General features: G+C 49.6%; 2 protein-coding genes across 2 annotated transcripts; one reads left to right on the forward strand and one right to left on the reverse strand.

Annotated features, from left to right (window-relative positions):
• Positions 1–1,867: 1,867 nt before the first annotated feature.
• Positions 1,868–4,043, reverse strand: PDZD11 (PDZ domain containing 11). Its single transcript, XM_054641338.2, has 6 exons — positions 3,885–4,043; positions 3,682–3,765; positions 3,157–3,213; positions 2,858–2,956; positions 2,712–2,772; positions 1,868–2,051 (listed from the first exon to the last, which is right to left on the reverse strand). Exons 1-6 carry the CDS (start codon positions 3,969–3,971, stop codon positions 2,017–2,019), a joined length of 423 nt encoding a protein of 140 aa, XP_054497313.1. The 5' UTR covers positions 3,972–4,043; the 3' UTR covers positions 1,868–2,016.
• Positions 4,044–4,273: 230 nt separating this feature from the next.
• On the forward strand, positions 4,274–21,875 carry KIF4A (kinesin family member 4A). The gene is made up of 31 exons (XM_054641524.2): positions 4,274–4,318; positions 4,567–4,696; positions 4,776–4,890; positions 5,548–5,738; positions 5,981–6,070; positions 6,639–6,805; positions 6,972–7,066; positions 7,249–7,368; positions 8,390–8,565; positions 9,058–9,119; positions 9,768–9,903; positions 10,343–10,401; positions 10,580–10,685; positions 11,316–11,381; positions 11,668–11,850; positions 12,195–12,298; positions 12,504–12,648; positions 13,128–13,238; positions 13,703–13,786; positions 14,364–14,477; positions 14,654–14,809; positions 15,359–15,453; positions 16,474–16,603; positions 17,160–17,330; positions 17,689–17,796; positions 17,993–18,070; positions 18,153–18,254; positions 18,905–19,054; positions 19,830–19,946; positions 20,571–20,693; positions 21,189–21,875. Exons 2-31 carry the CDS (start codon positions 4,574–4,576, stop codon positions 21,363–21,365), a joined length of 3,654 nt encoding a protein of 1,217 aa, XP_054497499.1. The 5' UTR covers positions 4,274–4,318; positions 4,567–4,573; the 3' UTR covers positions 21,366–21,875.
• Positions 21,876–22,872: the final 997 nt, after the last annotated feature.

The raw sequence follows: 22,872 nt of genomic DNA on the forward strand, positions 1-22,872 counted from the left end.
CAAAATGTGGAATATGTAACAATGTTCTCGGGAGGTCTCCTTTGATGTTTGATCTTTGTTCCTTCCAAGCATGATCAGCAAAAAATGAGATTTAATCCAAGAAATTGAGCAATGAGCTGGAAGTGATGTCTAGGTGAGAAGAACAAGTGAGTCGAGGGTGGAATTGCCTCATTGAGGGTTAGGGCTGGACAAACTTGAATGACCTCAGTCCTGGGGGAGGTTACCAAAGCTTGGGAAGGATCTCAATTTTGGGATAACAACAGGACCCTGTGGATGCAAACGTGACTCTGAATGGAGCCCTCAGGTGAGCCCTGCCCTGCAACACACCTGGGACTGATCCTGCTGCTCCAGAAAGACCTGTAGGACTCTGCCAGTGCTGCTTCCCTGCAGCCTGAGCCCCTGACAGTGCTCCCTTCATCCCTGCAAGTGTCCAAGGCCAGGCTGGACAGGGCTTGGAGCAACCTGGGATAGTGGGAGGTGTCCCTGCCCTTCCTGTCCAGGCACTGGATGATTCTTCCCACCCAAACCATTCCATGATTTTATGAATTTGTGCCTCTCAGCCCAGTTTTGTGTCACTAAAAAATCCAATGTTGCTGGAGCTGTTTTCCCACCAGGAATCACAACTGCTCAGGTTCTGGAGGATGAAATAAGACCCTGGTGGCCTTAATGCTTTGCTAATTAACATACCCAAAACATGAATGTTCCTTGGGAAAGAATCCACTCTGTCCTGTCAGCCAGGTCAGCAGGGAAACACCTGAGTCATTCCCTGGGAGGAGCTGCCCCAGGCAGGGGAGACCTTCTGGAGCTCCTGCCAGGGAATGCTCTGAAGCAGGAGGGACAAATTCAACCTTGAAATTGGATCGGCAGCTCCTCCTTCCCTATGGGACACAGAGATTGTGGGAAATCAGAGAGGTGATACAAGAGGTCTCCTTCCCTTGTTGCAGGGGTTTCCAGGATGTTCATTTCCCTAATGGAAAAGCTGATTTTTAATTCTGAGTGAAAATCTCTTTTCCAGTGTCTTTTCCTCGTTCCCAGCCTGGCTCAGTGCCCTGCCCTGCTCCTGGAGCCACCACAGCCACAGTCCTGCCTTGCTCCTTCCCAGCAGTGCTGGAACACTCCAGGTTCAGCAGGGGCTCATTTCCAGCACAGTCAGTGAAAAATGCCCCTGAAACAGCTGCAGATCCCAAATGTTCTGCAGGCTGCAAGGATGACTGGAGCTGAGCCTTGTCCCAGCATTTCCTTGGAATGGTGCTCATGGTGGGTACATCCCAACCTCCACACAGACTTCCTGAGTGGGACGAGGCTGAATTCAGGCTGCTGTACTTGATTTATTGATTGTTTTTACAGAAAAAGTGGAAAACACCACAAGAAGAGAAGTCAGAGCCAGGGCTGTCCTGAAGCTTTTACAATGTGATCCCACCAGGCATTTGCCCCTGGATTTGCTGATAATTTCCTTGGGAATTAACATTTCCACACATCCCTGTCCTACATTGTGGGGGTTTTATCAGCAAAGAGGCACAAACAGCCAGAGCTGTGCATGGACTGGGGCTGGATTTTACTCCTGGAGTTGCCAGCAAACCCAGCAATGCAGAACAGAGGTGGGACAGAGGAGAAGGAAAGAATTCCATGGCACAAGAGAGTGGAACAGGTGAATTTCCTGGAGGACAATGCCTGTGCTCTGCTCAGGAATGCTCAACAACCAGGGATCCAGGATCAAGGGATCCAGAATCAGCCCAGAACTCACTTAAATTAAGTCTTGCTAAAATCTGGATCCTGCTGGAGCAGCTGCCCCCCAGGACCTACTTCACACCAGCTTTTCCCAACACCCATTCCCAGGAGCACAGCCTCAATCCCCATCCACCTTCCAGCCAAATGAGCCCCTTGGCATCTCCCCACGTGGGAAAGAGCTGATCCTGTGCAGGCCAGGGGTGCCTCCAGTGAAAGCTGAAACGTGAGGAGTCATCTCAGACGTTGGGAAGAAGGAGTGGAGAGGTTTTGGCAGGATGGAGCTCCCTGTTAGTGAACTGTCCGTTCCTTCTGCCGCTGGTAATCTGGGAGGGAGGGAGGGACAAGGAGAGCATGGCCAGGGGGAATCACCCAAAATGTTCAGGAAAACACACATTCCCAACTGGAGGCAGTGTTTGAGACCCTCTGGCTTTAAAAGTGCACCCCCATCAGTCACTTCAAGTGATTTTAGGGCATTTAGAACAAAATGCTTTCTTTGAGGTTATTTGTTTAAAACCCCCTCTTCCCCTACTCTTTTTTTTTTCTTCTTAATGGCCACTTTCCATGCTATGAAGAATCCTTGTTTGGTTTGATTTCTCCCTTTTCTTATCCCTTAAATCTTGGAACTTTATAGGTGCAGAAGCAGAAACTGGGAGTTAACCCAGTCCTTCCCTTTTCTGACAATTCAAACATCCCTAGGGAGGGATATCCATCATTTGCACTTGTGCCAGACCTCGTTCCTCTGTTATTCCAGGATAATTAGCTGCAAGTCATGAGCTTTAAATTAACTTTTCCATTCCCAGCCATCCCACCTTCCTGCTCTCCGAGTTTTCCTACATGGGCTGATGAAGCCAGGCCTCATTATCCTGACGTGGTGCCTGATCCCAAATCAGCAACCAGTGACCTCAAGCTGCTAAACTGGGCTGGAATGGGCAGGGGTTTATGGCATTTGCTTCCCAAGGAGCCTCCCAGGACTGGGCACGTACTGTAGGGGAAGTACCGGACGCGCATCGTGATCTCCCGCGCCGTCTTCAGGATCTCCACGGCCTGGAAAACGAGCAAAGAGCATTCCATGGGTTCTGTGCTGGGCTGAGAGGCTGCAGGGAGGTGGATGCCCCATCCCAGCACTCACCTTGCTGTGCTCAATGTCCTGGAAATCCACATCGTTCACTGAGAGCACCTGGTCCCCCTCCTGCAGCCCGGCCCTGTGAGCATCCGAGTCAGGAATCACCTGGGAAGGGAGAGCAGGGATGGCAGCAGGGGATCTCCCACAGCTTCCCTCCCACACTGCCCAGGAAGCAATTCCAGGGGCTGGGAGGAGACCAGGGAGTGGTGCAGGTTGTTCTGAGGCAGCCAGAGCCTCCCTGGGGCTCAGGTGCTCCCACCAGCACAGGAATGACCCGGGCAGGAACAGCGCGAGGACGGACACACCTTGGAGATGAAGATTCCCAACTGCGAGGCTTTTCCTCCCCGGATGTTGAAGCCCAGCTGTGGGAAAAGCCAGCAGGGAAACGCAGTCACCAGGACCCTTCTCTTGGCTCAGTTCTTTTTCCATTCCCCAGAACTCTTCTCCCTGTCCATGGCCCTTGTAATTCCCCAGGACTGTTCTTCCTACCCTGCCTCCCGGAGGAACCCAAGGTGTGGGTGCTGCGGTGCTCAGCCAGGCAGCAGCACCAGGTCCTCTCCTAATTCCTGCCACCGGGAACACCTGAGGGGACCCCGCTCCCATCCTCCAGCAGCTCCACATCCCAGGATAGCACATCAGGAACAACCCCTCCCCTTGCCCACCGCCCTGGCATCAGCCACCCTACCCGCCCCACGCCTGTCACAGCAGTTCCCTGTGCCAGGACGCTGCCAGTCGGGAATATCGCGATCCCAGCGCCTTTTCTTGTCGGGAAACGCTCCGGGAACGCGACACCGCGCCCAGGAGCGCCGGGTCGGCGCCGCCCGCCTCACCTGCGCCCCGGGCGGCTTCTTGAGGACGATGGTGCGGGGCAGGAACTGCGTGAGCTCGTTGTTGTAGTCGGGGTGATAAACGCGCTGCGGGGGATGCGCGGCGGCTCAGCCGGGGCCGGGCCGGGCTCCCCCGCCCGGCGGGGCCCGGCGACCGCCGCTGCCCCTCCCGGGCCGTGTCCCCGCTCCCCCCGCCCCGGGCTGACCTCGTGCGGCGGCACCCAGGCGGGCGGGCTCTCGTAGGGCGGCAGGAAAACCACCGGGAAGTCGTCGTAGGGCACCCGGCCCTCCATGCTGCTGCTCCGCCGCGCCCGGGACGCGCCCCGAGAGCGACGCACCGCGCTGCGATTGGCCGAAGCCCACCCCTCTCCCCGCCCCCCACCTGACGCACCCGCACGCGATTGGTTCCGCCCCGCCCCTCGCGCGGTCCCGTCTCCTCCCTCAGTTGGCCCCGCCCCCGAATGACGTATCACTTTGCGATTGGCTACAGCCTCCCCTCTCAGCGACGCACGGCCTCGCGATTGGCTGCGGCGCGGCCCTACTTGCGGTACCTGTCTGTGATTGGCCGTGACGGCGCGCGGCCCGGTTTGAACGGTGGCCGTTGCGGCGCCGCCATTGGAACGGGCAGCGGCGGTTCCAGGTCAGTCCCGCGGCCGCCCCGCGACACCGGGCAGGGCCAGGCCGGGCCCGCTCCGTCCCCGCTCCAGCCCCGCTCCCGGCCCGGGGCCTCCGCTCCATCCGCGAGCCCCGGCAGGCCCGCTGCACCCTCCTCTCCACCCCAGAGCCCCGCTGAGGCCGCTTCCCGCCCGCTCCACCCTCAGGCCGGGCAGGGCCGCGACCAGCCCCGCTCCGTGCCCCGGTCCGCCTCACGGCGCTCGTGTCTCGCAGGCTGGTGATGGTGCGGGAGGACGAGAAGGGCATCCCGGTGCGCGTGGCGCTGCGCTGCCGGCCGCTGGTGCCCAAGGAGACCAGCGAGGGCTGCCGGACGTGCCTGTCCTTCGTGCCCGGCGAGCCGCAGGTGAGCCACGGGGCGCTCCCGGGGGTCCCGCAGCCACCGGGCCCCGTTACCAGCGCTGCCCCGTCCCTCTCGCCTGCAGGTCGTGGTGGGCAATGACAAAGCCTTCACCTACGACTACGTGTTCGACCCGTCCGTGGAGCAGGAGGAGGTTTTCAACACCGCGGTGTCGCCTCTGGTCCGTGGCATCTTCAAAGGTTTGTCCAGGGTTTTGCCCGTTTGGAGCCCGTTCCTCCCCGCAGAACGAGGGGGGTGTGTGCTCTGAGGCAGTTTTCATGGAATGCCAAAGGAGTTTGTGTCGGAAGGGACCTTAAAGCCCATCCAGTGCCACCCCTGCATGGGCAGGGACACCTTCCACTGTCCCAGGTTGCTCCAGGGGCTGTCCAGCCTGGCCTTGGACGCTTCCAAGGATCCAGGGGCAGCCACAGCTTCTTTGGGCCTCCCCCCCCACAGGGAGCAGTTCCTTCCAAATATTTCTCTGGCAGTGGGAAGCCATTCCCCCTTGTCCTGTTACTCCAAGCTATTATAAAAAGTCCCTCTCCCTCCTTAAGAATAACACAATGAATTGATAAACATCCTCTTCCAGGATGCTGCAGTGGAGCTGGGACAGCAGAGAATTTGTGCTGTGTTTCTGTTTAGCTCTAATAAAACATCCAGTCTTAAAAAAAGAGCTGAAATAATCATTTTATCTATGCTTTATGAAGTTTTCATTGCCCCTTTTTTTCCCTTCAATGTTCCGGACTGTGATCTATGCTTAAAGCTGGTGTAAGCTGATGCTTTTCTGCAAGGGTGGTTTTCAAAAATGCAGCTTTCAGTCTCCATGTGACTCACCCGGGTGTCCTTTGTCCCCTCAGGATACAATGCCACTGTCTTGGCCTACGGACAGACGGGGTCGGGGAAAACCTATTCCATGGGAGGCACCTACACTGCCAACCAGGAGCATGAGCCCAGCGTGGGGGTCATCCCCAGGGTCATCAAGCTGCTCTTTGAGGAGAAACAGCAAAGGCACGATTGGGACTTCGTCCTCAAAGTTTCTTATTTGGAGGTAAAAGTTTGGTTTTTATCAAATTAGGAATAAAGGGAGCTTTGAGGTCACCTCCTTCAGGTAACAGATATTGATTAAATCAACCCCTAAGACTCCAGGAGGTTTTGTTAATCCTTTCTGGTCCAAGGTGTCTTCCCCTAAAGGTGAAATTATTAAAATGTGATGCTAAATTAGCCCTAATTTCAGCGTGACTGCTCCTTTCTTTGGCTGGTAACTCTGAGCTGCTCCTCTGCTGCCTCCAGATTTACAACGAGGACATCCTGGACCTGCTGTGCCCCTCCCGAGAGCGCTCCCCGATCAGCATCCGGGAGGATCCCAAGGAAGGCATCAAGGTCTGCAGGGCTGGGGACCGAAGGAGGGGTCATGTGGGAGTTTCTGCCAACCCCAAAGCAGTGGATTGGGGCTCATCCATGTGTTGGGAGCAGCACAGAGATCCAGGGGGTGGGGGTGCTCAGGGAAAGCACAGCTTGCCAAGGAGCACATCCAGTCTCTCCTGCTCATCCCCTCTCTGGTTTGTGTCCCTGGGAGCTGCCTCTGAAGAACTTTATTCACACAAATCCTCTCCCCATCAGCCCCTTGCTGTGGCTGGCACAGCTCTCAGCTCCCAGCTTTGCCCAGGATATCCATGGATTTGTCCCTGGAGCCCTGAGGAGCTCTGGCTCCATCCCAGAGCCTAGCTGGCTCTGGAGCAGGCAGAGGAACCTGGGGGGTGTTTAGGAGCAGCATCAGGATGTGATTCCATGTTCCTGAAGTGAAATTCACAACCAGTTTTTCCTGGGAGTTTCCATTCCAGCCCCCTGGGAATGGGCTGGCACAGCCTGAGGTGCAGGGAGATTTTGCTGATCCCAGGTGGGATGAAGAGGAAGCAGAGGATAAACAATGTTTCCTTCCTGGCTACAGATTGTGGGGTTGACAGAAAGAAATGTCACCTGTGCCCAAGAGACCGTGTCCTGCCTGGAGCAGGGGAACAACTCCAGAACTGTGGGATCCACGGCCATGAATTCCCAGTCCTCCAGATCCCATGCCATCTTCACCATCTGCATTGATCAGAAGAAGAAAAATGACAAGTGAGTGTCATTGTGCAGCTGATGAGAGTTACTTTCCCAAAATTTCCTCATCCTGGTCCTGAGCTGTGCTTCTCAAGGCAGTTCAGGTTTTGGCTCTCTGAATTTTCAGCTCTTGGGCTGCTCCTTTTCCACCTGGGGAGAGTAAAACATTTTCTTTCTGCCCTAGGAGTTGCAGTTTTCACTGCAAGTTACACCTGGTGGATCTTGCTGGCTCTGAGAGACAAAAGAAGACCAAGGCTGAGGGAGACAGACTCAAAGAAGGTCTCTGGGCTGGGACTGGTGGAGTTTGGGTTTCTTCTCGCTTGGGACTTAATAAAAGAGCAAAGCACTTGTTTAACCCTTTAATCTGCTTTTTTTAACTTTGTTAAATTTTTAATAAGTGCAGGAAATGAGGAGTTTGGAGCTGTTGAGGTAGCTGTGCTCACTGTGAGCTTTGTCTGCAGGAATCAACATCAACAGAGGCCTCCTGTGCCTGGGGAATGTCATCAGTGCTCTGGGAGATGATAATAAAAAGGGAGGCTTTGTCCCCTACAGAGACTCCAAGCTGACCAGGCTGCTGCAAGGTGAGAGAAGATGATGACAAAGCCTTAACTTGCAGGTGCTTATTAAATAACAAAGCAGGAGAAAACTCCCCAGCTCAGAGCTGCTGCTGCAAAGGGATTTGTTTGTTTAATTCCTCACTGAAGCCAGGCCTTTGCTGTACTCTTATTTTAGGTTGCAAATGCAGTGAGATGAGCTCAAAACAAGTCCTGCTCTCCTGCACTTTGTGTGACAGGAGGAAACAACACAAAATCAGGGCTTATTTTTGGTGGGGAGAAGGAAGAGGAGAAGTCTGGGAGCAGAGATCTATTATTGTACCTTAATTATAGCAACTCCCTGGGGGATGTCACAGCCAGAATGAAGCTCCAGCTGTCTGTGCCTTCCCTGGCATTTGTTTTCTTAGTCTGAATATCTGGTCTTTATTTTTCAATAGCTGGGATTTTTCTTTCAATGCATTTTATTTAAGTTACCCTTTAATTTGGGCAAAGCTTCAGTAATGAAATTACTGGGATTTTGATGGTAATTACATAATTTGCTGCAAAAGCTCTTCAGTATTTTCCATGTCTGAAAGTACCTAATTAAAACCTGGATTAGGCTGGATGTGGGGCCCTGTTTTTTTTCTGATCAGTAGCTTTAAGAGCCAATTTGTATAAAACCAAAGGATGAAGTTCCATGCAGCTTTGTGATCTGTTCTTATCCAATAATTCCTTAAATTGGAGAAAATTCTGGATGTTCATGGAGGTCTTGTTATTAGGGAGGGGCAAACCTGAAAGAACCAGGCCAGAAATGGCATAAAGAAATTATTTATTAGGGCAACAACTGGGGCTTCTGGGGTGAAATCTTTATTTTCAAACCCTTTGGCTTGCAAAAACCCACTTTAAAACAGACCTGAGTGTGCAGAGGAGAAAGTAACGAGTGGCACCAAAGTCCAGCTGTTTAATCTGCATTTTGGGGACACACTCCTGGGGTTGGAATCCTTGAAGGATGACATTTCACTGTCGTTGTTGCTCTGACAGCTTTGACATTGTTTCTTCTCCTTCCCAGACTCCCTGGGTGGGAACAGCCACACTCTGATGATTGCCTGTGTGAGCCCAGCAGATTCCAACCTGGAGGAGACCCTGAACACTCTGCGTTATGCTGACAGGGCCAGGAAGATCAAAAACAAACCCATTGTCAATGTGGACCCCCAGGCAGCTGAGCTGCACCAGCTGAAGCAGCAGGTACTGGGGGAACCCCTCAGCAAACCCCAAAGGAAGGCACAACCTCACAAAAAATGCAAAACATTCCTAATGTGCATTGCTCTGTCTCTGGAGGTGGTGGGAAGGGGATGTGTGGATTTTTCTTTTGGAGTTTTCCTGCAGCCAGAGAAAAGTGGTGCTGGTGTAATTTAAATTTCCCTTCCACTCAACAAAGCACTGCCTGGTGAGCTACAGGCACAATCAGAATTACAGAGATGGTTTGGTGCCCTCCTGACATCTCCTGCCTGTGCCCAGCACGGTGGGAAGGGAAGGGTTTTCCCTGGGGTGATTCCAGAGGGAAGTCAAGAATGTTTTGAGGAATAAACTTGAGGAATAAATAAGTTGAAGTACAGTAACAACACCACTCCTTTCCACAGGCAGTGGTAACAGGGGAATTATGGAGCAGGGAAGTCATGAAGACCAAGGATCCGTGGAGCTGTTACATTTACAAGCAATCATTCTTTGTCTTTGCAGGTCCAGCAGCTCCAGGTGTTGCTGCTCCAGGCCCATGGAGGGACCCTGCCCGTGGCTCTCAAGTAAGATTTGTTATTTAATGTCCTCTGGAGGTGTATTTAACACACTCCAGAGAAGTCTCTGGATCTCTTAGCTCTGGGCAGTGCTGTGGAGTGAGGGGAGAACAAATTGGTTGCTTTTTCCCCCTCTTTGTCATCCTTATTGGAATTCCCTGGGATATTTAGTTTTGTAGCAAACACCTCATGATTGCAAAAATCTGTTGCAGGAAGTAAAAGAGGAAGCAGGAAACACCTCCTGAATAAATTCCTATCTCTTGAGACCCATCCATCACCCCTCTGCCCCTAAATGGGGGACAGCTCCACCTCCATTATCCTTAAAAGCACAAAATCTGGGACAGAGTTGGGCTGTGCAGGTGTTGTGTTCTGGGGATGTTCCAAAACCAAGGACATGGAGTTCACAACCTCTCTTTGGAGGTTTTTCCTGCACTCTGGAAGTGTCCAAGGCTTGGACAGACCCTGGAGCAGCCTGGTCTGTGGAAGGTGTTCCTGCCCATGGCAGGGGTGGGGCTGGATGAGCTTTAGGATCCTTCCCTCCCAAACCATTCTGGGCTATTTATTTTAAATTACTTAAGCAATAATAATAATTTTGGAGGTGACTTCAGTGCTGTCCCAAAGCCCAATCTCACACCCAACTGCTCCTTGCTGCTGCAGTGGTTTGGCCCCCTCAGAGAGCCTCCAATCCCTGATGGAGAAGAACCAATCCCTGCAGGAGGAGAACCAGAAGCTGAGCCAGGGGCTGAGTGAGGCTGCTGGGCAAACAGCACAGATGCTGGAGAGGATCATCCTGGTAAGTTCCTTATCCCAGGAGAGCTCTAAATTGCTGGAAGTGAATCAACAGCAGCTCCAGTATTTATGACATATTGAGAATCTCTTAAATGTTCTTTTCATGTTGATTCCAAACCAGTCAGAACCAAAAACCTGCCTGAATCTGTTGGTCTTTAGTTTTCTTTTGGAAAAAAATTCAGCTGAATCTTTCAGCTTTTTTAATACTTTAAATATTTTGTTTTAATATTTTAAATAGCACTTGCACACTTGTGTTCTCCTTTCCCCACCCTACTTTTTTCTTTTTGCCTGCAGTGTCTATCCCTGAAAAAATGCTGTGAAATCCAAACTGGCCTTAACCATGAAAGATCTTTCAGTGCATTGGTTTTCACACTGCCAATCTTTTACTGCAAATTATCAGCTGATTTCTTGCCTCTTATCTTCTACAATTCTGATTTCTCTAGACAGAGCAAGAAAATGAGAAGATGAATGCAAAACTAGAGCAGCTCCAGCAGCACGCTGTGTAAGTGTCCCCACACCCTTCTCCTGGGATAATGTCCTTGGGAATTCAGTGTTTTCAGTGGGATAAACTGGATCCAGTCAGCTGGGGTTTGTTCATCCAGAATTAATTCAGAGGTTGAGTGGGGAAAGTTCTACTTCCCTGGCACAAACTCAGCATGGACTTGTTCCCCTGTTCCCAGGTGCAAGTTGGATCTGCAGAAGTTGGTGGAGACTGTGGAAGATGAGGAATTAAAGGAAAATGTGGAGGTGATCAGGAACCTGCAGCAGGTGCTGGCTGAGCTCCAGGTAAGGCTGAACCCAGGGAGTTGTGACAACAATCTCAGGAAATCTGGGATTCCACTCCAACAGCTTCCCTCAAGGAGCCCAGCAATTAAAATGTGAAATGACTCTTGAGATCCACTTCAAAACTGTCCTGTTGTGCTGTAATGCTGCAGAAAGGCCACTTGTGCTGCTCCTGGGGGGGAAGAGAAGGAGGAGTCTACATGGAAAAACCTGACACAGGAGCTTGGCATGGATTTACAGTCCCTGAATTGGATGGAATGTTCCAAACTTTGTGATTTTTATGGACAATGTAAATTGCAGAGGTCTGAATTTGTTAAATAGAAGCTTCCAGGCTTTTGTCTAAGGGAGGAATTTCAGTTCTCCCTCACTGGACATTCCTCTGTTCTCTCCTCTTCCTTCTCTCTCCAGTGCTTTGGTTCAGGGAAGATTTCAAGGAATGGCTTTTCCAACCAGACATGGAGGAGTTTTCCTACATTCCTTGAGGAGGAGGATGATGGTCTCCTCTTTCCAGAGAGGCTCTGGCCAGAGAACAATCACATTGTGCTTTGCCATAATGTGCCAACAGACTCTTATTTCCTTCATTTTATTTCATATTTCTCTTTTAACCCAAATATTCTTCTCTTTGTCCACCAGAGTGAAAACGCTGCTGCCACAGAAGCTGCTGCAGAGCTGCCAAACTCTGAACAGGATTCTCCAGGTGTAAGTGAGGGGCTCAGCAGTGCACACCTCACTGGGGCATGGTTTCATCTCCTCATCACTTTTATCTGCTCCTTCCTACTCATTTTCTAACCCAAATGCTTGATAAATCATCATTCTTGTCTGTGCTGTTTCAAACTCAGTGTGTTCACTGTCAAGAACCTGTTCTCATTTCTGAATATCTGATTTTTTTACATACAAATGAATCTGAAGTGCTCTGTGGAAATAATGTAATTCAGGAGCTTTGGATTGGCCTCTCCTCATCTCCTCATGGCTGTGTCTCCTGCAGGGAGCAGAACTGGGCCAGGAATCCAAGAGAGCCTCTGACTTCAGCACCCAACACGCCCTGCGCCAGGCCCAGCTCTCCAGGGAGCTGCTGGAGCTCAACAAAGCCCTGACTCTGAAAGAGGCCCTGGCCAAAAAAATGTCTCAAAATGATACTCAGCTTGGGCCCATTCAGTCCCAGTACCAGGTAAAGCTGAAATCCTCCTTGGGCAGTTTGTTTTCCCCAATTCCTGCTGGGGAGGGAAGGGAGGAGATCTGTCCTCAGGAGCCTGTTCTGATTTGGGTTTATTCCTTAAGCTGGGTCCCTGCTCCCTTGGGCAGTGTTCCCTGCTGTGCTGGGTGACTCTGTGCCCACCAAAGCTCCAGAGTGTGCTGGGCCAGCCCCTGTGACCCTCACACTGCTCTGAGATGAGGTGGTTTAGCAGCCTGCTGTGAAGGAATGGGGTTTTTCAAGGTTTCTGCATCTTAAAGCTTTGTCTTAGGATGTCTTTCCAAGGTTTCTATTTGGAGATTTATTCTTGTCCTTTCTAGACCAATATCAGGGATCTGGAATTGGAGGTCAGCAACTTGCAGAAGGAAAAGGAGGAGCTGGTCCTTGCTCTGCAAATGGCAAAGAAGGACATCAACCAGGCCAAGTAAGAGGGCTCTGCCTGCAACCCTGGGGGCTGTCAATGTGTCTGAAAATCCAATGTCTTGCATTTCCATGATCTGTGAAAGCTCTTTTTTGGTGTAAAAATGTCCCTTTAAAGTGCCAGGAGCTGCAGAGAAACCTCCTGTGGGCTTTCAGCAGCAGCAGAGGTGACAGAGGTGACATTTGGATTTGTTGTTGTTCCTCTCCAGGCTGAGCGAACGGCGCCGGAAAAGGCTCCAGGAGCTGGAAGCACAAATTACTGAGCTCAAGAAGAAGCTGAATGAGCAATCCAAGCTCTTGAAGCTGAAGGAATCCACAGAGCACACGGTGTCCAAACTGAACCAGGAGATCAGGGTAACCAACAGGCACCTCTGACTTGAGCCAGTGTGGGCAAAGCAGCTCCCAGGCAGGAATCCCAGAAATCCCTGACAGGAATCCTAGAAATCCCAAACAGGAATCCACTTTCTGTTTAGTCAGACTGAAAATAGCAGTGTTTGGCAGTATTCCTGTGGCTACATGACCACAATGGGCAGGTAGCTACTGAGATTTGGGCAGAAAGTAAGTCCAAAGTATCTTCTGGCATTTCTAATTTATTGCCTCAGTCAAATCATTTGATTTCTCTTTGATTTCTCTAAATTGTGCCTGTGTTGGTCTTCCCTTTATGCCAAAAAAACCCCTCTGTATTTTAGCACTTTGAGAGTGTTCTGAGTGGGAGCACAGCAAGATTTCCCATCTTCCACTCCCCACATCTGGCAGGCACAGGGGGGAATGGAGGTTGAAGCTCTTTAGGCTGTAAATCCTGGATAATTCTTCCAGCCACTGCTGTTTTTCAGGAAATGAAGCAGCAAAGGGTGCAGCTGATGCGTCAGATGAAAGAAGACACTGAGAAATTCAGGCAGTGGAAGCAGCAGAAGGACAAGGAAGTGATCCAGCTGAAGGAAAAGGTGAGCAAACAAGCCCCTCACTCTATTCCTCCCTCCAAAGGGCTGCCTGAAGGTTTATTTAACTGGGAAGTATCTTAGGAGAGCTGGGAATGCTTTGAAGAGAAGCTTGACTCATGTGGCTGCCACTTTTCACCACTTGGACTTGTTTGTGCTGGAGATCTTTAAGCTCTTGCCACAGCTGTGACTCTGCTCTAAAGCAGATAGCAAAAATAGCCAATATTTGAAGGATTTACAGTTGTGGGGTTTGGCCTCAGCATGTGAGATTTTTAAACTTCCAAAGAAATGTTGGATCTGCAGGTCAATAAAATCCAGCTGCTGAGTGCAGTGGCCAGCGAACACCTGGAGTTTGGTGTCACAGCAATTCCTGCCCCTCACTGCCTTGGGGTTCTCAGGCTGGAATTTTGGGGCTGCAACCTTTCATTTGTCATGGAAAATGTGACTTTTGCAGCTGTTTCTCCTTGCAGGACCGTAAGAGACAATATGAGCTCCTGAAGCTGGAGAGGGATTTCCAGAAGCAGGCCAACGTCCTTCGGCGCAAAACAGAGGAGGTGAGGAGCCAACATCTCCTGGAAATCCCAACCAATCCCTAAAGTCTGCCAAGTGGGGCTGGAGGAAGGAACAGGAGACACAGGAACCTCTGAAAGGAAGTTTAGAGGCTGGGAAAAAATAAAAAAATCTCTCTGTAGAGAAATCCCCATTTCTGCCTTTGAGGGATCCCAGTTAAATTTGCTCCTTAAAGGCCAGGTGGCTCTGGGTGCCAGACTCCTGTGGCAAATCCATGCAAATGCCCAAGGTAGGAAGTGGGGAATGAGTTTGGGTGGTGGATCTACAAGGTTGCAGTTCAAAATCCTTTCAGGATGGCTTCGTAAAAAAAATGCATCTTCAACCCCTCATTTTGGGTGTTTTCTTCTACCTTCAGGCATAGAAGGAGCTTTTCTTTTAAAGGAGGAATGGCAGCAAAGGAAATAAAGGCAGGAATCCTTGAGTTAAACCAGAATAACTTGAGATTGATTAACCTTGTGCTGTCACTGTCCCAGTGTTTGCCTTGGGCTGGGAATCCCTGGTGTTTCCAGCTGTAGCAGATGATTGCAGTCCCTGTTCAGCTCCTTGTGGAATCTTTTCCAGGCAGCAGCTGCCAACAAACGCCTCAAGGATGCCCTGCAGAGGCAGAAGGAGGTGGCAGATAAACGGAAGGAGACCCAAAATCGGGGCATGGAAGGAATTGCTGCACGAGTCAAAGTGGGTAACAGCATTTTTGCATCCCTACACTGGGCAAACTGGGATTTGGGGTGGGTGCTGCTGGCCTTGGTGGCTGGAGCACGGCAGGAGGACCAGGGAATTGCAATGGGATTATTCAGAAGGATTCAGTCCTGAAGTTGAGCTCAACCACTGGGTTTTGGGGGTTCTTTTTCCAGAGCTGGCTTGCAAATGAAGTTGAGGTTCTTGTCAGCACTGAGGAAGCTCGAAGACACCTGGCAGACCTGCTGGAGGACAGGAAAATCCTGGCAAAAGAGCTCTGTCAGCTGAAAGAGAAGAAAGATGCTGGAGAAAACCCCCCTCCAAAGCTGCGGGTAAGAGGGAAATTCCCCTTTTCCCACTCCTCTGGCTGTTCAGCAATACTGGATTCATTCTTCTCTCTCCTACTTGACCTGTTCCCTCAGAAGGTGGGGATGGATGCCACCATTTCTGGGAGAAAGGGTTAATATTTTTATCCTCTCAATGTCAGGGACAAGAGGTGCTGAAGGATCTTGTTACTTAATGGAATTTGGGAATTTTTTTTTCCCTGAAAGGGCAGTCAGGCTTTGGGACAGGCTGCCCAGGGAAGTGGTGGAATCACCATCCCTGGAAGTGTCCAAAAACCATCTGGATGTGGCACCTGGGGACATGGGTGACCCATCAGTGTTGGGTGAATGGTTGGACTCAACCCTCTGGGAGAGCTTTTCCAACCTCAAGGATTCTGAGGGATGTGAGTGGCTCACTCCACTCAGCACAGGCTTTTGGGGAAGAACAATGGAACAGAAGCTGTGGGGAGATGCCTGGAGGCTTTCCTAGCTGGAATATCTGTAAAAGTGTGATTTCCTCCCCTGTTGCTGCCCTGCATCCCCGTGCTGTGCTTCCAGAGGCGCACGTACTGCCTGGCTGACCTGCAGGCTCTGGACACGGATCTCTCTGTCTCCAAGCAGATTGAGAGCCTGCAAACAGAGATGGAGCTCAGGTAAGGCACTGCCACAGTGCTCATCCACACAGCCTGACACTGCAATGATGAGGGAGAAGTTGCATTGCTGTGCTTACTTAAGCAGCACCCTAACCCATCTAATTGTTTTAGAGCCACTGCCAAAGCAAATTGGGGTTTGCAAAAATACAGATGCTGAAAATCTTTTTTCAAAACTCCAAGGTTCAAAATCGTCTTTACAGTCTTGAATCATACTGATGGACAAACTTTTTCCTCTGCATCTGTGGTCTTTAATCATATTTACACTGGGTGTCAGCAAGGAAAGCCTTCCAATGCTACATGGAGCACCTTTGGTGTTTGGTGGAATGGGTGCTCAAGCTCTGTCTCCACAGATGAAAAATATCCCCCATGGTAAATTGTAACTGAAATCAGAGCTGAGGTATAATTACACCAAGAATCCATATCTTTATACACAGGGTGATAGGGAGTGACATCTGAAATTTTGTCCTTGTTTTGTTCAAGACCAAAAATGCCAAATTTGATGCAAAAATCCATTTTTACAGAGCCAAGAATTTTCTATTCTTGGGGTTCAAAGGATGCTTCAGGAAGGAATTTGGTCCCAACACCCCATCCATCAGAGGGATTTATAGCAAACTGTAAAAGATGGAGGAATGATTTTTTGTATTGGCCAAGTATCTACTGGCAAACTGACCAAACAAGTTGAAAATGGCTTTTCAGGGGGTGAAACCCCCAGAGCCCTTTCAGTGGGTTTTCCTGGCTGTAATTTTTCCAAAATGTGGGGAAAATACTCAGGCACTTAGACTGGGTGTTTTGAGCTATTAGTGAGAACATCTGGGGAAAAAAACCTCACTTGTATTTGGGAATGTGGAGTGGAAGCAGAACTCCACAGGGGAGCAATGCAGGCTCCAGATGCTCCACTGAGCAGCAATAATCTCAATTTATACTATTTTACTTAATATTATGGGAACAGTCACATTAGCCCAGAAAGCAGCCCTGGTTTTCTCCTGTGTTGTAACCCCAAATCCATGGATTCTTCCCCAGGAGTGCCCAGATAGCAGATCTGCAGCAGAAACTCCTGGATGCAGACAATGGAGATCGGGCCAAGCAGCGCTGGGACAGCATTGCCACCATCCTGGAGGCCAAATGTGCTCTGAAGTATCTCCTGGGAGAGGTAAACCCTGGATTTTCCTTTTTTATCCCTGAAAATAAAGGCTGTAAGTCTGCTTAGCCACAAATAACAGGAATTGACCAAAGGAATTTGAGTAGAGCCTTCTTGTGGTGGATGAGGTTTATTCCCCTGTTGAGTTTGGATTAAAGTAATCTGTATGGGAGAGTGAAATCTGAAAAGCAAGGAAGAGGGGGATGGAATAGATGAGGGTCTGGATGCTTGCATAGGAAAGGGAAAAGGCAAATTTCAAAAGTGGAAGAGAAGAAAAAGTATCTAAAATACTTCCTGAACAGGCAAGGAAGCAGTGGAATTGGTGTTGAGATGGGAAAAAGAAAAATTGGGGTATTGTGGCATCTGGGAAAGAGCAACTGAAGGACAAAATTACCTCTTGTTCCCTGGTGCTTAGAAATCAAAGGAAAAGGGTGAAAAGGAAAATATTCCAAGTGCTGCAGGAAGGGAGATGAATTCAGAACTGTGAACAAGACCCTCAGCTCCCTGGTTTATCCCTGTCCCAGCAGGGAATCTCTGTCCCAAGCCATGCCTTGCTCTTGTTTTCCAGCTGGTCTCCTCCAAAGTGCAGGAGAGCAAACTGCAGAGTGGCCTGCAGCAGAGCCAGGCCAGCTGCTCTGATGTGCAGAAGATGCTGATGGAAGAGAGAAACCACATAGCAGAGATGGAGGCAGAGTTCCAAAATCAGATTTTGGTGCAGGAGCAGCAACACCAGGAAAAGGTGAATCACAGCTCATGGAAATCTTGGAGTCTGATCTCCAGGTCTGCTCAGAGGGAAAGGCAAAGGGGGATGTGCTGAAATGAAGCTGGTGCTGAATATCAGCTCAAATTCTGTTGGACTTTTGCAGATAGTTCATTCAAAGCCAAAGAAATCTCTGTATTTATCCTGTGCAAATTGGTTTATTCAGCAACATTCCTCCTGCTTTAAACAAGGAGGTTACACCTGAGCACAAGATCACTTTTCAAATAGATCAGGGTGGAATTGTGTTGGAAGTGACAGGAAATTTCCCTGAGCCTGGACTTTGATGCCAAGTGCTCCTTTCAGGAATTCACCCTTGTTTATTCCAACTTGCTTTTAGGTTCTGTACCTGCTCAGCCAATTCCAGCAGAAAGAAGCAGCAGAGAAGAGATTGGAAGATTCCCTGAACGAGCAGGAGAAACAACTGCAGGAGCGACTGCGGTTCCAGGTGCAGAGGCTGGGGGAGGCTGGGATCCTTTGGGATCCTGGAATTAGGAGAAGGATTGTGTGGAATTAGGAGAAGGATTGTGTGTTCCCTTTGCAGAAGCCTGCATGGTGTGCTTGCTGTGCAGGCTGGAATAACCCTGGGGGATTTTCTCTTCTTTATCTCCAATGAAACAAATTTCCTCTTGTCCTGCAAACAGGAGGAAGAGCTGGAAAAAATGAGGGAGATCTGTGAGAAGAACCAGGAACTTCTCCGGGAAAATGACACTCTGAAACAGGTAGAGCCTTGTACAGACACCAGAGCCTCGTGGCAGCTGGGTTGGATGATTTTTCAGAGCTAATTTTTGTCCCTTTTGACAGAAACTGCTGCTCCTCCAAGTTGCCAGTGGCCAGAAGCTCAGGCACATCCAGCAAAGGCCACCTGAGTCTCCAGACTCTTCTTTTGATTATGTTCCACCCAAAGTAAGAGGCTGCACAGTTTATATTGCACCTGAATTGTTTGCCAGAGTTCATCTTGGCTGTTTAAAATGTGGTTTTCATTCTCCTAAGCTGCTTTTATCATGCACTTGTTCTGCTCATTGAAGTGGCCCCTTCAGTCCTTTCCAGAAGACTCAAATACTTTACATCAGTTTTTTGGTTTTAAAAAAAAAAAAAAAAGGCAAACAAACCCCAAACCTGTTTCCTCCTTGTAGTTCTGACTCTATCCTCCTTCACAATCCAGATTGTTTTTCTGTAGCATTCCCAGTCTTTAAATTATGGAGTAAGGCATGTGTTTCACAGCCAACTTTGCTGCTTTGCATAGAGCAAAATCTTAGTGCTGGGAGGAAGAAATTATTTAAAATTCTTTGGACAGGAGTGTGACACTTGTTTTTTGTCATGTGATGTGTCAACAACTTAGACTTCCAAGGATTTGTGATCAATAGTTTAAATTGATGGAATTTTCAATCCTGATAATTGGATCTTTTTTCCCCTCCCTCACTCCACAACCTTCTTGGCTGTGAGGGACTCTGAAAACCCTAATAAAACCAGATTAAAATGTAATCATTATTAGTATAATTAATGAAATAGAGCTGCTTTTTGGTGGCCTAACCCCTGGTGCTCCTGTGTTGCAGCCCAAGTGCCGCCGGCAGACGACGGCCAAGCCCCGAGCACCCAGCCCCGAGGTGGATGTGGAGGAGCTGTTCTCTGACCCTGGGGAGCTGGAGGATTCTGACTGGCTTCCTGGGAAAGCAGGCAGAGGAACCAGGAAAAACCTCATGGGGGTAAGGTCCAGCTGCCCTTGATCCAGTGTCTGTTAGGGAATCACTTGCTGTGTGCAGGGGTTGGGATGGAGCTGTGAGGTGTGGTGTCCCCACTGTTCTCAAAGTGGCAGGAATGGGTTATTTGGGTGCCTGGGGATATCTGGGACATTCCCACAGACACAGCAAAGGTTGTCTGCAGTCAGCAAGACCTTCCTGGACAGGTTTTCCCTGTCTAAGTCACCTTCTCCCATGTTCTGTCCTGCTGCCTGTGTCTGAGCTGGCCTCTGCTTTAGGAACAGCCCCAACAGCAGCCAGACCCATCCAGGGAGTCAATTTTAGGGAAAAAAACAAACAAAAAAAGGATGTCCTGTTGTGGATCCCTGTTTCCTTTGGGAACCTGCAGCTTGCAGTCCTGACAGAGCCTCAGCTTCCATCTGTCTGTGTCAGTCTGGAGCTTCAGCCTGTGGCTCAGAAAATTCCTGAGGCTTTTGAGGTGGGGACTCCTTTTTGTGGAAGTGTGGCACAGAAACTGGGATCCTTTGGCATAGCCTCAAGTTAAGCAATGAGTACCTGAAGGTACTTATCCTGTAGATCTTGTAGGTGGAAGGATTTTATTCTGGATGTTAGGAGGAAAATTATTCTGGGATGTAAAAAAATGCAAAATGCAGTGAAATGGCAGCGAAATGCAGCAAGGGGCAGCTTGGGGGTGTCCTTGTCCTTGAGATGCCACAGCTGGCAGGACCTGGAGCATTCCAGGAGCATCCTGGCCATTGGATCCCCCTTCCCTCCCTCACAGTGCTCGTGCAAGGGCCGCTGTGGGAACAGGCAGTGTGGCTGCAGGAAGCAGAAGTTGGGATGCACCGACGGCTGCAGCTGCACCGCGGCCACGTGCAGGAACAGGGAGCGGGGCCTGGTGAGTGCTGCTGGCTCTGGGGGGCACAGGGGCTGCATTTGGGCTGGAGCAAAGCTGGATGAAGGGATAATTCCCACACAAGTATAGTTTGTCCAGGCAGAGCAGGTGCACTTTGCTGAAACTCTGTGAATGTCACTAATTAGCGCCTCTTTGGTAACTGAGGAAAATTTTCCACTGCAGGACCAGGCTCTGCCTTTCAGGACAGAATTTTGGAGATTCACAGCAAAGATTTTCATGTTCCCACTTCTCATCCACAAATCTGAGGATAAAAAGTTCCATTTTCCATTTTGGACTAAATAAATTAAAGTTTTGTCTTTGGCTTCAGACAACACAAAACCCTGACTCATTCCCAGATTTCTTTTTAAGAATGGAAGGGATGGGTTTGGGGGAGGGGGTTGTAGCAGCAGGAAGGTCCATGAGAAACTGATGTTCCTAGTGGGAATTTTGCTCTTGGATCTCAGAGATGTGGAGCAGGGACATCCCATAGTGCTCTAATTATTAGTGCCTAGTCTGAGCTGCAGCATCCTGTACTGTGAAAAACTTCCCAGCTGGAGAGCAGGGGGCTGTGGTGGGAAGGGAAGGGATGGATGTTCTGCAAGAGCTTCACCCTCTGCTGCCCCTCAGGAAACCACACCATGTGAGGAGCACAAAAGGGACTCGGAGGGGTCCTTGAAGCTGGAAGACCCCACGGAGGTGAAAGCAGAAGAGAGCTTCTTCCGGCCTCTGTGTATCACTCCAACCACCAAGGTATTCCCAGGGGAGAGCAGAGCTGCTGAGTGAAGGGTCTTGGAGGGAAATCACCCCAGAGGAGAGGCTGCTGCTGGAAAACTGCACAGCTCCAGGCAGCTTATGTGGAAGCTGAGCGTGTGTTGGATTCCTAAGTTCCCACACTGAAATGATGCCACGAGCTTGCCACGTTTTCCTGCAGCACCTTCAGCAAGGAGAGAGGGGAAGTGAGGAGTTTGCAGGATAAAATCCTGTCTGTCCATGTTCAAAGTGACCTCTCTGACCTGGCACATCTCATTTCACCTCAGCTAAACAAATTCCCTTATCCCATGGGAGCCCCCTATTCCAACTGCTGTCTCTTCCTGCTACATGGTATTTTGTAAAAAATATTGTCTTTTTCCTGACTTGAGTAAAAAAAGCAACTCTTGAGGTTGGCCAGGCACTTGGTGTCCTGTTGCCTTTGGTGGGTCACCCAGCTGTGACTAACTCCAAAGATTGTCCCTTGCTTTCCCCCAGGTCCTGCAGGACATCACAGAGCAGGAGGTGCTCCTGAAGATTCCCAGCACTGCTGCCTCCCTGCTTGGGAGGGATGAGGAGTCCCGGGAGAACCAGAACCCCTTTGGCAGGAGGAAGAAGAGGATGCTGAGCAGCAACATCAGCTTCTTCTCAGGCTGCACCCCCATCAAGGAGTAGTTTACCTGTCCTGGAGCTTTTCCCATCCCTTTAGGCCACATTCCTGGTGACTTTTGAGGGAGTTGGATTCTCCTGCTGGAGCAGCAGCTCCTGCCCTCAGCGAGGGAGCCAAACTGCCTCTTTCTTTGTTATGTCTCTGTAAATATTTTTGTGTTGGGGGCCAGGTGGGGGGTAAGAATTTTTCCTCTGAAATTCCTGGAGTGAATGGAGGTGATTGTCCAGGTGGGTGTTCCCAGCTCCCTCCCTCCTGCTGAGCTGTGAACGCTGGGTACGGTTTCACCTGTAATCTTGAGAGAGCTTTGTCTCTGCACTGGAGCTCTGCTCCTGCCTCTTCCCATGGAGCCTGAAGGAACTTTTCCAGCTGCCCTGGGGGAGCCATGGAGTGAGAAGGCCCTGGCTGAAGTCTTAAACCAGCAGCTCTGAACTGCTCAGGCTTTCTGGCCCCTTTGGCCGCTGGGCTGTGTTTATTCAATGAACTTAGAAACTTGACCTATGTGAATAATGTAGGAATTTTAACTCTGGTTTGTGATTTTAATAAAGGAGTTACTAAAGAAACCTGACTCGGAGTTGGGATTATTGTGTACAACACCCCCCAGCCTCCCCTGTGCTCTCTGTGCTTAACTTTGGTCTTAAAACCAGTCCAGGAGTTGCTGTCACTGGGCCCTGCTCAGGTCTTTCTGTCCAGACACCCCAAACAAGTTCCTGCTGCTTTTCCTTGCCCTCAGCCCTAAGTTATGAGTCTCAGCAGGAAGAGAAGGTGATAAATGTAAATTTTGTTAAATTTATTTTTTCTCTTTTGCCAATGGGCATGACCCAGCCCTTCCCTGAGAGCTGCACAGGGCTGTGGGATTTGGGCAGCAGTTTCCTGACCTGAGACTCCTCTTTGTTTACCTGTTGGATGAGGCTCTGCCAACTTAGAGACTCCCAGGATGGTTGGGCTGGAAGGGGCCTTAAGGATCATCCATTTCCACCATCCCAGACTGCTCCAGGCTCTGTCCAAGCTGGCCTTGGACACTTTCAGGAATGGGGCAGACCCAGCTTCTCTGGACATCCTCTGCCAGGGCTTTACTACTCTCACAGGGAAGAATTCCTTCCCCAAATCCCTCTCACTCTCCCTGCCTTCCAAGTCTATGAAGGCCCTGAGAGCTGTAAAATATTTCCAAGTGATTTAAATGAACTTGGAAGTTCTGAGGGCTTAGGCCCTAATAGAAGATTGTCCCAGTAATATTATGTAAAAATATATACTATATAATAATATAATATAATAATATACAACAGTGTGTGCTATATAATATTATAAAATATATATTATATATAGTAATATTATATATTATAGAAAATATGTTTTACATCATATAGCATAGGATTATGTTGTTTATTTTAGAATGTGTACCTAATTCATAAAATACAATTTATATATGAAGTGTTTGTATGCATAATTAACTACTGTGTATTCTCTCTACACACTATATTCTATATATTTTATGTATGTGTGCACACATACATA

This window comes from Agelaius phoeniceus, chromosome 14 (assembly GCF_051311805.1).
Source record: "Agelaius phoeniceus isolate bAgePho1 chromosome 14, bAgePho1.hap1, whole genome shotgun sequence".
NCBI lineage: Eukaryota > Metazoa > Chordata > Aves > Passeriformes > Icteridae > Agelaius > Agelaius phoeniceus.

Excerpts from the sequence above, each read along its gene's own strand:
- PDZD11 (XM_054641338.2), bottom strand. The coding sequence starts at position 3,971 with ATGGAGGGCCGGGTGCCCTACGACGACTTCCCGGTGGTTTTCCTGCCG. Across the intron at positions 3,766-3,884 it reads CCTGGGTGCCGCCGCACGAG|CGCGTTTATCACCCCGACTA; the intron begins GTCAGCCCGGGG and ends CATCCCCCGCAG. Across the intron at positions 3,214-3,681 it reads AGAAGCCGCCCGGGGCGCAG|CTGGGCTTCAACATCCGGGG; the intron begins GTGAGGCGGGCG and ends CTTTTCCCACAG.
- KIF4A (XM_054641524.2), top strand. The coding sequence starts at position 4,574 with ATGGTGCGGGAGGACGAGAAGGGCATCCCGGTGCGCGTGGCGCTGCGC. Across the intron at positions 13,787-14,363 it reads TTCGGCGCAAAACAGAGGAG|GCAGCAGCTGCCAACAAACG; the intron begins GTGAGGAGCCAA and ends AATCTTTTCCAG. Across the intron at positions 14,478-14,653 it reads GAATTGCTGCACGAGTCAAA|AGCTGGCTTGCAAATGAAGT; the intron begins GTGGGTAACAGC and ends TTCTTTTTCCAG.